At 34.2% G+C, this 13,337-nt stretch overlaps 1 protein-coding gene across 3 annotated transcripts in view; it reads left to right on the top strand.

Annotated features, from left to right (window-relative positions):
* The window catches only part of LOC129277312 (G-protein-signaling modulator 2-like), a 78,925-nt gene that overhangs the window by 40,360 nt on the left and 25,228 nt on the right, over positions 1–13,337 (top strand). For all 3 annotated transcript variants that reach the window (XR_010295781.1, XM_064109968.1, XM_064109967.1), the window contains exons 6-7: positions 8,566–8,681; positions 13,125–13,280. Coding sequence is in view for 2 of the 3 variants with exons in the window: in XM_064109968.1 (XP_063966038.1) it covers positions 8,566–8,681; positions 13,125–13,280 (272 nt within the window). In the remaining variant the exon portion in view is untranslated. The remainder of the gene's footprint in view (positions 1–8,565; positions 8,682–13,124; positions 13,281–13,337) is intronic.

Raw genomic sequence — 13,337 nt, 5'->3', positions numbered from 1 at the left:
GCCACTTTATTTAAATTCATATCTTTCAATTGTGTAGTGGCTTTTAAAAAAATATCTTGTCAACGGTTGTGTCTTTGCAAAAATTTAAAAGGTATCACAGGCCTAAATAATTTCCCATAGACTTGTGTGTTAAAGTAGCTCTTAAAAAAATTCATAAAACATAAGGAGGATATTCAAGGGTTGAATGTTTACTACCAGTTGATAGGATATATGTCTGACATTCCATATCTGACCAGAAAAGGGTACCTCGACCGTCTCGTTTTAGAAATAAATTGGTATTTATGAAGACTACACCTGACAGGATCAAATTCATCACCTGAGAGAGTAAAATGGCCCTAGTTCTTCCGCCAGCAAAAAAATAGTTCCAAAGTAGTGATATATCTTTCCAATTTGGAAAAAGGAAGTTCAGTAGGTACCTTCCCTAGAATCAGTGTCATACCCCTTTCATAAACCCAATAAAACCCAATTATGCGGCTAATAGTAGCATAATTTGGTCGTAAAATCAGAGAAGGACAAGAGTTATCCGCATTATTCTGATGCTGCTATTATCCGCATAATAGCAGCATCGGGACAAGATTTTGAGTTTATGAACGTATTTCCAAATAATGCGGATAATTGCCATGGTGCGGTCACAAGGTCACCCTTTTCCAACACATCCGCATTGGAGGGGGCGTGTCCAGTTGTCATGACGATTATCCGCCTTTTTCAGGACGGGCGCTCGTAAAAATAATGCGGATAATTTTTGGAGTTTGTGAACGCAAATTTTATTGAATTATCCGCATTACTCTTAGGCAGCTAACTGGAGGATAGGTTTTATTGGGTTTATGAAAGGGGTATTAGATTGTTCCAAAGTAGTGATATATCTTTCCAATTTGGAAAAAGGAAGTTCAGTAGGTACCTTCCCTAGAATCAGTGTTAGATTGTCCATCATATTCATTCATTTTTGTCAATCAGCAATATCAAATCTCAAAATTGAGAATGGGTTGGCTCTAATGAATATCTTTTACCTGCCAGATGTAATTAGGCCCGAGAATTCAAAATGGGATTATAAAGGTATTTAGCTCCCCTCTTGACAGCAATGTCAAAGCACCTAAAGCTAGGGCTGAGATGTACAGTGCGATAAAAAAACAGGACAGATTTGAAAAGTCTATAAAATTTTTGTTTCAAATTTTGATGTCTATATTTAAGTGTTATAGGTGCTCTGAAGTCTTATCTTTCAAATGCCATTAAAAAATTAGTTATGTTCATGCTTGAGCGGATACAGAATGTTTTTGTCTGGGGTTAAAAAGGAGGCTTGCGCCAAAATGGCATAAAATGATAAATATTATGATCGGACTTCTTGCTAATCAGCAGACTTCCTCTTAACCTTTTCATTATCTTTGACATAATTTTTTAATTATGCGGTCAAAATTCATTTTCAAATCTGTTTATTTGCTTGAATTGTTCTCTTCCTGTTACTTTTTAATATGTTCTCTTTTAGCTTTGAATATTCCTTCTTTAAGCAAAAACTAAAATTTTCAACCGAAGTATGGGAGAGCGTGGCATGCAGATGGGCAGGGGCTCAGGGGTGCCCCCCCCCTTCAATAAAAAAAGAAAGTAGAAAGGAAATAAAAGGAAAGATAGAAAGTGAACTATGATTTATTTTTTAATATTATGTCAAAATCTATCACAAAATTTGATATTTTAATAAAAAAAGCAGAAATTTTTCATTGCTCGCTTCGCTCACTCATAACTTTTTAATACATTTTATCCAATCTGTCATATCTAGCTCCTTCAAAATTGACTCAATACATCATTGCTATTGAAATTGAATCCTTACCTGTTTGTCCTGTTAAGCACATAATTTAACTTGGTCAAGGAATCAATAACCCCCTGAAAATAGGATTCATGTTTTTTTAAAGGTACCATAACATACATGTAATTCGTTTCACATAATAAAATGATTTCCCAATTAATAATGCAAATCTTCTTGCTTGGGTTGACAAAAAGTCTTCTTTTCTTACTTATGAAGGAAAATTCAAAGGTAAAAGAAGTTTAAATGAAAAAAAAACAAAATAATTCAAGTAAATAAATAAATTTGTAAATGAAATTTGACAGCATAATTCGAAAATCGTGGCAAAGATAATGAAAAGGTTAAGAGGAAGTTTGCTGATTAGCAAGAAGTCTGATCATCAAATTTCTCATTTCTGCCATTTTGGCGCAAGCCTCTTTTTGAACCCCCTACAAAAATGTCCCGTGTTCGCTCAAGCATGAACAATTTTTTTTTTTTAATGGCATTTCAAAGATGAGATTTCAGAGCATCTATTGACATCAAAATATAGATGTCATAATTTGAAATAATTTTTTTATAGACTTTTCAAATCTGTCCCGTTTTTGTCTCGCCTGCATAGCAGAGCGAGACTATAGGCGCCGCTTTTCCGACGGCGGTGGCGGCGGCGGCGGCGTCAACATCAAATCTTAACCTAAGGTTAAGTTTTTGAAATGACATCATAACTTAGAAAGTATATGGACCTAGTTCATGAAACTTGGACATAAGGTTGATCAAGTATTACTGAACATCCTGTCTGAGTTTCAGGTCACATGACCAAGGTCAAAGGTCATTTAGGGTCAATGAACTTAGACCATGTTGGGAAAATTATTTTCAAAATCTTAACCGAAGGTTAAGTTTTTGAAATGACATCATAACTTAGAAAGTATATGGACCTAGTTTATGAAACTTAAGCATAAGGTTAATCAAGTATTAGTGAACATCCTGCTCGAGTTTCAGGTCACGTGACCAAGGTCAAAGGTCATTTAGGGTCAATGAACTTTGGTCAAGTTGGGGGTATTTGTTGAATTACTATCATAACTTTGAAAATTTATGGATCTAGTCCATGAAACTTGGACATAAGGTTAATCAAGTATTAGTGAACATCCTACCTGAGTTTCAGGTCACATGACCATGGTCAATGGTCATTTAAGGTCAATGAACTTTGGCCGTGTTGGGGGTATATGTTAAATTACCATCCTAGCTCTGAAAGTTTATGGATTTAGTTCATAAAACTTGGACATAAGAGTAATCAAGTATCACTGAACATCCTGTACGAGTTTCAGGTCACATGACCATGGTCAAAGGTCATTAAAGGTCAATGAACTTTGGCCGTGTTGGGGGTATTTGTTGAATTACCATCCTAACTGTGAAAGTTTATGGATCTACATGTAGTTCATAAAACTTGGGATATAAGAGTAATCAAGCATCACTGAACATCCCCTGTGAGTTTCAGGTCACAAAACCAAGTCAAAGGTCAGTTAAGGTCAATAAACTTAGGCCATGTTGGGGTAATTGTTGAAGTGCCATCATAACTTTGAAAGTTTATGGATAGAGTGAATGAAATGTGGACATGGGTGTAGTTGACAGTCTTAAGTCTCCGTTCAAATGTCATTTATGGTCAATGAACGTGGTATTATGTCATTATATGAATGATGTTTTTGTGAATGATTATTTTATAGTAGTTTTCAAAGTTAGCACTGCCGCTATATTAAATTGCGTAATGCAGGCGAGACTGCCAGAGGCGTTCCACTTGTTTTTTATATGCACTGTAGTATAATTTGGGATTTTACATTATATCAATCATCAGCAGCAACAATGGCTACATCTATGAAACAGAAGCAGCTATGAAAACATCAATTATAATTAACAACAACAATAACAGCAGCATCATGCAACAGTTGCTTCAATAAAAACAAAAACATAAAAAAATCCACTGTACGCATACAGATACAGCTCGATTTCAACCACAATTATAAGATGTGCTCTAACAGCAACAAAACATTGAAACAACAACACCATCACCCACAAAAATGGATGACCCATATGGCTTGTACCACAGCAACTGGTGTGGCATGAGACAATAATGGATTACCATAATACAAAAGTTAAGCTCTCTTAAAAGTGTTCCGCAGCCCACCTACATTTTACTGAGAATTACCCTGATTACTGGTGTATGTGCTAATGCATGGCTTATCTTCCTTGTAGAATATACATGTAGTTCCCTGTCTTGGTAGAAAATGATTTATTGCTAGCAGTACTTTACAGACAGCATATCGGTATGCTAATGTAGGGTTTTGCATTCATGAATTCTCAGTACTGGATTGAAATGCATTAGCATTTTAAGCATTAATCACGGTGTATTTACCGTGCAATACATTGATTTTGTCGGCCGTTTTTCAAGATGCCTGAATATGAGGTTGCCTCCAGGGTAAAATTTTATCATCCTTGTGTAAAGAAGTAAAGGCATGTTTAAAGATTGTTGTAGAAGTACTGTTAACACCTAATAGGCTGTTAATTTGGTCTGAAATATTGTTTGCTTGTGTTTAATAGGTTTAGTTAATGTGACACTGGTATATTACTTTATCAATGTTCAAACAACTGTGTTTGTAAGTGATTCTCGCTTGATCGGTACATCAATGTTTCTGCTTTATTTCTGCTTTATTTATATACAGCATATCTATTTATATTTTTGACATTTTATCTATGAAAGAATCACCATCTCATTTTAATTTTCTCAGTTTTCATTGTGAAGTAAATGCTATGAATGCTGTACACCGCATAAACTAAAGCCCCTGATGGGTTAGCATTAAATATGCACTCTCAAAAAGAACTAATTTACATTTATATACCTACACCGACACAATTAATTTACAATCATCTGCACATGCTAATACATGTATAAGAAGAGACTGACATTAATTATTCATTTTTGAAAACATTTATTGGTTTTCAAGAATATTACATTTGACAAGTTGATGTGAGTACGAGTCTAAATGCTCCAAATGATGCTTTTGGGCAATTCCATGGTAACGGAATTACAAATCAGAGAATTTTGGCTGTTATTTTTGCTCACAGCATCCAGATATCTCAATATTTTTCAATTTTCTAAACTTAATACTATGCATGGCCACTTGTGCTATATTCTGAACCAAGATTTTTAGAAAACCCCTCACACTTTCAGATGTGAATGACGGATATGTGCTATGGTAACGGAATTACCAGAGAAATGAGTCACTTTGCAACCCAAAGTTTAGTAAAAGTTTCTCTGAAATCTACAACACACTAGCTCCAAGCTAATGTCTGATTCAATTTATTATAATGTCAACTTTATTTTGAAAGTAATTTATTCACAAATATTATCAACAAATTTTCGTGATTGGTCTTTCTTTTGGGGAAGTACATGGTAACGGAATTACACATAATGGTAACGGAATTACGCCTCTGACATTTGAGAAGGAAAATGTTATTTTTAGGCATTTATGACTGAAGAAATGCCTCAATAAAGCTTGTTTATATATTCTTCTCTGATACTTAACACAAACTAAGTACTTTACGTCTATAATATCAAATAAAATACAAGTATATAGTATGTAATACGTGTCTCTACCATAAATAAACAGAATTTTACAAAATATTAGGGATCAGTGGTAATTAAATTTTAGTACATTTTCAACTTCAGGGGTATTAGGACTTACTAGCCAATTTTTGCCTCCTGTACTGATGAAAAGAATTATGCAAAGGCCAAAAATCATCACTAATACTCATGGTAACGGAATTACATGGACTACAGCCAAACAAGTAAACATGAGGAATTTTACAAAAATTGAGGACAGCATGTGATCAGATCTGCATATTTAGTCAAAAAATTGTGTAGATGGTAGTTTAAGATATTCTAAAGTCTTGGAATATTCAAAAGAAACAGCTTTACATACCATTGGCATCTTAAAACAGTTAAACTGAAAACTTTCTATTTGGTTGTTCAATAAATGTACTAAAAACGAGAAACAATGCTCAAACCACATGAAAATAGTGTTGACATTCACATTTTGAAAGAATGTTGTGGACAACTAAGCAATAAATTGGTCCTTCATTAGTGCACCAATTAATCTAATTTTCTTTAAAGGTAAGGATTCATTTACTGTCTATATGTGGCTCACTGAGGACTGCAAATATAACAGATCTGTTTATAAAGTCAATATCATCTTCTGGACAGATGTATTTCCCAGATGTGACACTCTAAGAAACTGTAATGATTTGATGATCATAAGTCATATTCATGACCTGAGGTGGTTTTCTAGGCCATGATTTTTTATTTGATCTCTATTTTAAAATTTTATCTTTCATATAAAATATGAAAATTTATCCGAGATGAGTTTTTATCTTCCGTATCTAAAGATATGTGACAAAGCAGTGCCAAGGATGTAGACATGTCAATCGCATATCCAACCTTTGCATCACAGATGATGTGCCTGCGCCAATGTTCCTTTGAAGAAAAAAACAAACTTCTTATTGGGTGGAGGCTATTCTCTCTATCCTTTTTAATTTCAGCAATATTTCTAGGTCAATTCGCTCAAACTTTGAAATAAAAATAAAGGAAAAATAATAAATCATTTAATCATGAGAGTACTACTCTAACATTATTCTTGTACATGTAGATTAAAGAAATATTTCAAATAATTTGATTGACTAATATTGTCTTTGAAATGAAATGAGGTAGGAAATGTGAAATTGACTTCTAAAATAAAGTATTGTTCATTTTTTCAATTAAATCCCTGTAAGCACAGAATTTGATTGATGCAATCTCACTCATTTGCCGAACCTCATGGCAGAAAGGCTTTTCATTGGTTGAATGAGATAAGTGCTATAAAAAACAGCCTTTTTCATTGGAAATTGCTTCATAAATAGACATGTGTCACAGAGATAAAACAGAGATAAAATGGTTATTAGAATACCATTTTGGAAAGACCTTTAGGTTATTTTATTATATCACTTATTTCAATAGAGATAAAATATTGTATTTTATCTCAGACAAATGTATCTCAGAATACTACCACTGTCTCTTTGAATTTCTTTCACAGCAGAATGCTGTTCATTTCTACCCATTTCCAATTAACTTTGTCTTCTGTTATGTTGCTGTTCTCAGATGTTTTGTTATTGATGACACTGTTGGTCTCAACATTATCACCATCCTCTCCTTAGAGGAGTGTTCATTCTGTGTATCATCCTTGAAGGGTCATCGTTATTACTCACTTACTCCATCCATGAAGTACTGATTATTGAATGATGCTGACTTTGCATGTTTCTGAACATCCATTGCATAGGGGTGGAGAACAGTATTGGTTTGGTGCTAATTAAGACATATTGAATATCTTTGTCAAAATCCACCATACTTTGGGAATGTCATCTGTATCAAGATTTAGTATGATGTTTTTGGCATGTGGCCCTTGCAACATCTGCAATTTATGGATCTCACTTCAACCTTTTCCACTCATTACTTTTTACTGCTCGTTACACTGTTCGCCAATGCCATAGTCTGGTCCCTCACCATGGCTTGTTGCAAAAGAATCTTCCGATGCAAGGAGAGTTACACATAAGATATCGCTTAAATTATTCGGCAATTCCATCTGAAAAATATAGCCACTTCTTTGAAGCATAGAAATACTCCCAGCCATCCCATAATTTTTTTAACTGAAAAGTTCACTACAGCCTGTCGAGGGTGAGTTTATCAGAGGGTAGAGGCACTTACAAAAGAATTAAATGCCATTCTTTTCCAAGGCACACACTGTGAACATGGTCACTCCGTGATTGTGCGTCCAGTATTTTGGATCTCATTAGAACTGGTTCTTGGCAGTGCCATTTTTGGCAAAATCAATCTGGATGACAATTTTGTTTAGATCATCCTGCATATTATAATCATTCTTCTACTCCACCCCAAGAAGTGATTGCCCATTTATCATTTGTAAGGCATTCACCTACATTGTATGCTCCATCAATATACTTTATTAATGCCAATGTACATTATATTGCCTTTATTCTGAATGTTATACTGAATTTGAGCTTGCTGTCAAGTAATTGTATAATCTCATCCTGATTTGGAGTGTAATTACTAATCAGAAGGCATTTAATGTTCATAACTATGAACTAAAGCTAAGATATCAACATGCTAATGGAACAAAACGGGCTAACGCACACCCCTTAAAAGATATGATAATGGTAATTCCGTTACCAGAGTTACAACAGAATTAGAAATGATATTTAAAAAAAATGTTGCTAAGTCTTTAGTAAGTCACATGAAATCAGAGAATTCATAATTATATAAAATTCAAGTAAGGATTTAGTTCATAGGAAAAACTTTTTCAGTTTTTGGTAACGGAATTACATCCATTTTTGCAGTAGATTGCAAAATTTTCTCTGATAAATTTGAAAATACCCATGATAAAGACATTTGCTACTGGTAATTATTACACCTTCACACACAAAATTAGATGATTTTGAACCAAAAGTGTAAAACATTTTTTTAGTTACCAAATTTATCCAAAATAATGTAAAATATATGTTCTCTAATTGAAAATGGTCATCAAATTCAAAAGATTGTTCAGCAAAAACCGTAAAAGGTATTTGAAAAAGGTTTTCAGTTCCTTAAAATATAAGGTTTTGTGTAAAAAGGTCACTCACATTCAGATCCATACTATTAATTTTGAAATTTACTGTTTTTACCTTCTCCCATGTGGAATTGCCCTTTTCTCCTTCCTCAGCGGCTTGCTATAGCAAAAGAATTTGGAGACAAGGCAGCAGAGAGACGGGCTTATAGTAACCTAGGAAACGCATGTGTCTTTATGGTGCAGTTTGAAGTGGCTGCAAAATATTACAAGTAAGTATTTGTAATAATAATAATAATAATATAGGTATATTTACCTAGGGAAGCCTATTCAGTTCTGAAAAGTGTTCTCCCAGCAGGCCCTGCTATTATTATCATTATTATTTGAAGATGTTGTAAGGAAAATATTGCAGTGAATGCGTGAACAGAACAAACCGCCATGTTTGGCATTTAAAAGAAGAGTAAATGACTCACATGTTATTAAAATCAAACACTATTTAACCCTTTGCCTATATTATCTTGGCTTCCTTTTTGTGGGACTGATGTATATGCAAACACACTTTTCTGACAATATCTATCCACTGCCCTCAATACGAATTCATTATATTAAAAACTACCTTGATCTATAAATTGAAATTATATTAGTGAATATGACATTGGCCTTGAATTGACTTGTGAAGCATATTCCTGGATAGTCCATATAGTGATCTGTTTTTTTTTTTTTTTTTTTTAGCAGGCGGGTGAACATGTTTAAATCTGCTAATACATGTTCTCTTAGTACTCAGTGTATTTGAAAATCCTTTTAATTCAAGATAATAAAATGCATTATTTTGTTAGTGAAATTCAAATCACAATTTCATTAATTTCCTGTGAATGATGTCATTTGGGGCACCGTTGAAACTTGAAAAGTGGCAGTTTACTTTATAGGAGCTATGTGTAGATGATTAAAGCACAATGAGCATTGTTTGTGGGTCGTGGCCGTTTCAGGGTGGTGGTTTTGATGTAATTTTAAAATTAGTTTTGTTTCCTAATTGGATTTATATGTGTGACGGAAGGTGATGAATATAATTTAATCATTTAGGCTTGATGACTCTGAATGAAAGGAAGTGAAATGGCGAGATGCAAGAGAGAAAGAGGGAGACGGATAGGGGAGAGAAGGTGGGGGAAGGGAGAGGGTGTGTATTAGAGAGATGGAGGGATGGAAAAGGGTGAGAGGAAGAGAGAGGGGAGGAAAGAAAGAGATAGGAAAGATGGATGGAAGGAAGGAGCAAAACCAAAGAGAGTGAATGGTGGCAGAGAGGGAGGAGAAAAGGGAACTTGAAGGAGAGTAAGATGGAGGTTGAAGCTGACAGAGCTGGAAAGATAGAAGAAGTGAGTGAAAAATTGTAGAGATGGGAGAATGAGGGAGAGTGAATGATGGAGGGAGGACAAAAGAGAGAGAAAAAAGTTGAGAATCAAACAGACAATGGAAAAGAGGGAAACAGCGAGTGAAAAATAGTGATTGAAAATGAGAGTTTGAATTTACAGAACATTGACAATGGATAGAGGGAGAAGAAAAAAGAAAGAAATTGAAGGAGAGAGAGACAGTATTAAACAGAAAATGGAAAGAGGAAAAGAGCAAACTGTGCGCAATAGTGATTGGAAAAATGAGGGTTTGAATTTTAAGAAAGTGAGTAATGGATAGAGGGAGAGAGCAAAAAAAATTGAAGGAGAGATAGATGAAAAGATAGAAGGAGCGAGTGAAAAAAATTGGAGAGTTGGAGGAAGGAGGGTGTGAATTTGAAGAGGGTGAATGATGGAGGGAGAAGGAAAAAAAAGTGAGGAATGGAGATAATGAAAAAGAAGAATGGTAAATGTTTAAGCGATGCAACATTTTCCATTTCCCTTTTTAAAAGAAATTTTGCTAAGTTTCTTGATTATTTATTCTAAAAGCTATAAAGCATATTGCAACATAAAGAAAACTTAACTGAATGCAGTTTTCTAAACCTTTAACCATTTTGAATATAAATGAAATGAAATTATTTCAAAATTTCAATTTACAAATTGCCCTCTTTTATTAAACACATTTCGTTATTTATGTTGTTTTATTTTAGAGCATTTAATTGTAAATGTAAAGAACTGAGCAGTGCCCTTCAAAGTGTATTGTTTTAACAGTTTTAATGAAATGTTTATATGTTGTATTATGTATTGTTGCGTGACCACTAAGTATTCCATTTTTCATGCACAATTAAGAAGTGAATTGAATTGAATATTGATGTAGAAGTACAGTAGTGAGAGATATTGTATGGCAGTGAGTCCAAACTTCGCGGACGGTCATTATCTAAAAAACTAGCCAATATCCTTAAAATCTGACGTAATCAACGTGAAAAGCGACCTAAAATTACCCTTTGGTGTAAGTTTCTTTAGGATGAGTTCAGTATTCATGAAAATATTGGCAAAAGATCGGCAAATTTGTCACCGTTAGCGCCCGTTTGGAAGAAATCTGATATTCTCAACAAGCATCACGATATCACCATTTTGCAAGCAGAAATCATCAAAAATGTGAGTTAAATGTGGTACTAACCCGATTCTATAGCATTTTGCCATCAATCTGATATAAATATTTCACTTTTTGAGCTTGAGTTTTTGTTTAAATATCCACAAAAACTTTGGTCCGCGAAGTTAGGTCACACTTTTTCTGAACAGTTTTCCAGCACAGCGCGCATTGGCCGAACGGAATAGAATTTTGAGATCGCGATACCGGCGAATCCCCTTGACCTACTTTACATTTTCGTCCATGATTTTATAGTTTACGATCTTGCCGTCAATGTGGTTACTATTTTTTTAATTGGTTTTGTATAAATTATGAATATTATGTGAAAAATTTAAGCCTGATGAATATTTTTGAAAAGTGCGCGAAGTTTGGACACCCCATCATACTTTAAATCAGAGTACTGGTACTTTCTTTTGACACATTTATTCATAATTTACGCTCAAGAGTAATAATCATTTCTTTGAAAATGATGATATTCATGATAATGACATATTGCATGGAATAATTTGCCTGGTATAAAGGTATCACATCACAATTTGCTCATTTTATTAAAAGCTGCTGCTGCAAAAATGCAGAAAATTATTTTGTGTAGTAGATTTGTACATAGGACTGCATTCATTTACTTAAATGTCATTGCAATATTACCTAACATGGCTGTATTGCTCTGTATAACAGGACGAGTATATGTGCATAAAATTTGACCCAGAAAATATCTGGGATTATTTCACAATTAATGTTTTGACGTAACATCTCACTTAAATTCCTTATTGCATGAGGTTTAGGGATAATGCATCACCGCATTGGTCATATCACATTCATGAGACGTGGTCTATCGTGTATCAATAAAATTATGCCTTAAAAAATTGTTTTTACTAAAAGTCTCACTTAAATTCCTTTTAATAATGCGTGAGGTATAGGGATAATGCATCACCACGTTGGTCCATCAAATTCGCGAGATGTGCATTAGTCAATAAAATTAGGCCTAAGTCATGCCGAAATAACGATGCAAAAGTGTAGTTTTGGTAATTTATGTACTGTACCCTTTTGTATATAGTAATTTAAGATCTATTTTATAGAATTTTTTTTTTATATTTCTAGTTTTTCTGTACATGTATCTATAAGGAACAATTGCTGGGCTAGCACCATGAGCATCGTCAGATGGTGTGTGCTTAAAGACATCCCATTATTATTATTATTATTCAGAAAAATGTTTGTTTTCCATAATGGAGGGGGGGGGGGGAATGAGGGTCAGTCAGTCTGAATTTAATTATGATATAGACAATGTTTTACTACACCATTTACCAGGCTTTATGAACTCAATTTTTTTTAATGAAATTAAGGATGGTCAGGTTACTACTAAGAGATTTTTAGGCCTCAATCGCAATGTGATTTTTAGGCCTCAATCGCTATAAAATATCCTGTGCCTGAGAATGAATTTTAGTAAGATTTAAAGGCTGACAGGTAATGGTACAGTAGCTACTTGTATTAGAAAATTTGGCTAAAATGATATGCCTAGATTCCACAAAAGTCATCTTTCAGGATGTGAAACATTTGATATTGTAAGCAATTGACTTTCTATTATTCAAATTATAGTAAAATACCAACAGTGAGGGGCAGAGTCTATGCAATGTTCTGATCTTTTCTGCAGGGATCTTCCCATGTCACATTGGAACAAATTGTTTTATGGGAGGTTAACGTGTATGAAAGCAAATATTCTACAAATAACTTTGAAGTTTTCCATGGCAGAGAATGACTTGAGTTTGGGTTATAGTCATCTTCAGGACAACACAAGGCCAAGAAAGATAAGAATCCTCTTCATTGATTTGAATGCAGATACAGTTGAAACCTGACTGTAAACACCATCGGGGACGGGAAAAGTGGTCCTCATGAGGAGGTAGTCCTTATGGACTGGTTCTTCTGACATTTCAGTGGAAAAAATTGTCCAAGAGAAACCCAAACTGGGTCCCATTTCATAAAGAATAGAACAACAAATGCACAATTTCTAACAAGTTTACTATCAGCCAGTCAAATTGAATCATTTCAGTAGCTTTAAACGGTTATTGCAAATTTATTATTGTAACAAATGTTATGAAACAGGCCCAGGTCTGGTTGCTAAAGCAGGTTTGACTGCATTTTGAAATATATATATATACTTTTGTATTCTGTTAATTATTTTATTTCAGGAAAGCTTTGCATATTGCAAGGCAGCTCGGCGAATTGGCGATGGAGGCCCAGGCGTGCTACAGTCTAGGGAACACTTACACTTTATTACGGGAGTATGAGAAGGCTGTGGAATACCATGGTCGGCATATGGAGATAGCTCAAGAACTCAATGACAGGTGAGTTAAGCCTGCCGCACACTATGACACAATTTTTAAACAAATTTATTACTCATT

The sequence above is a fragment of the Lytechinus pictus genome, chromosome 15 (genome assembly GCF_037042905.1).
Source record: "Lytechinus pictus isolate F3 Inbred chromosome 15, Lp3.0, whole genome shotgun sequence".
Lineage (NCBI taxonomy): Eukaryota > Metazoa > Echinodermata > Echinoidea > Temnopleuroida > Toxopneustidae > Lytechinus > Lytechinus pictus.
The sequence above is the reverse complement of the archived record's forward strand: the minus strand, read 5'-3'. Positions and strand labels throughout refer to the sequence as shown.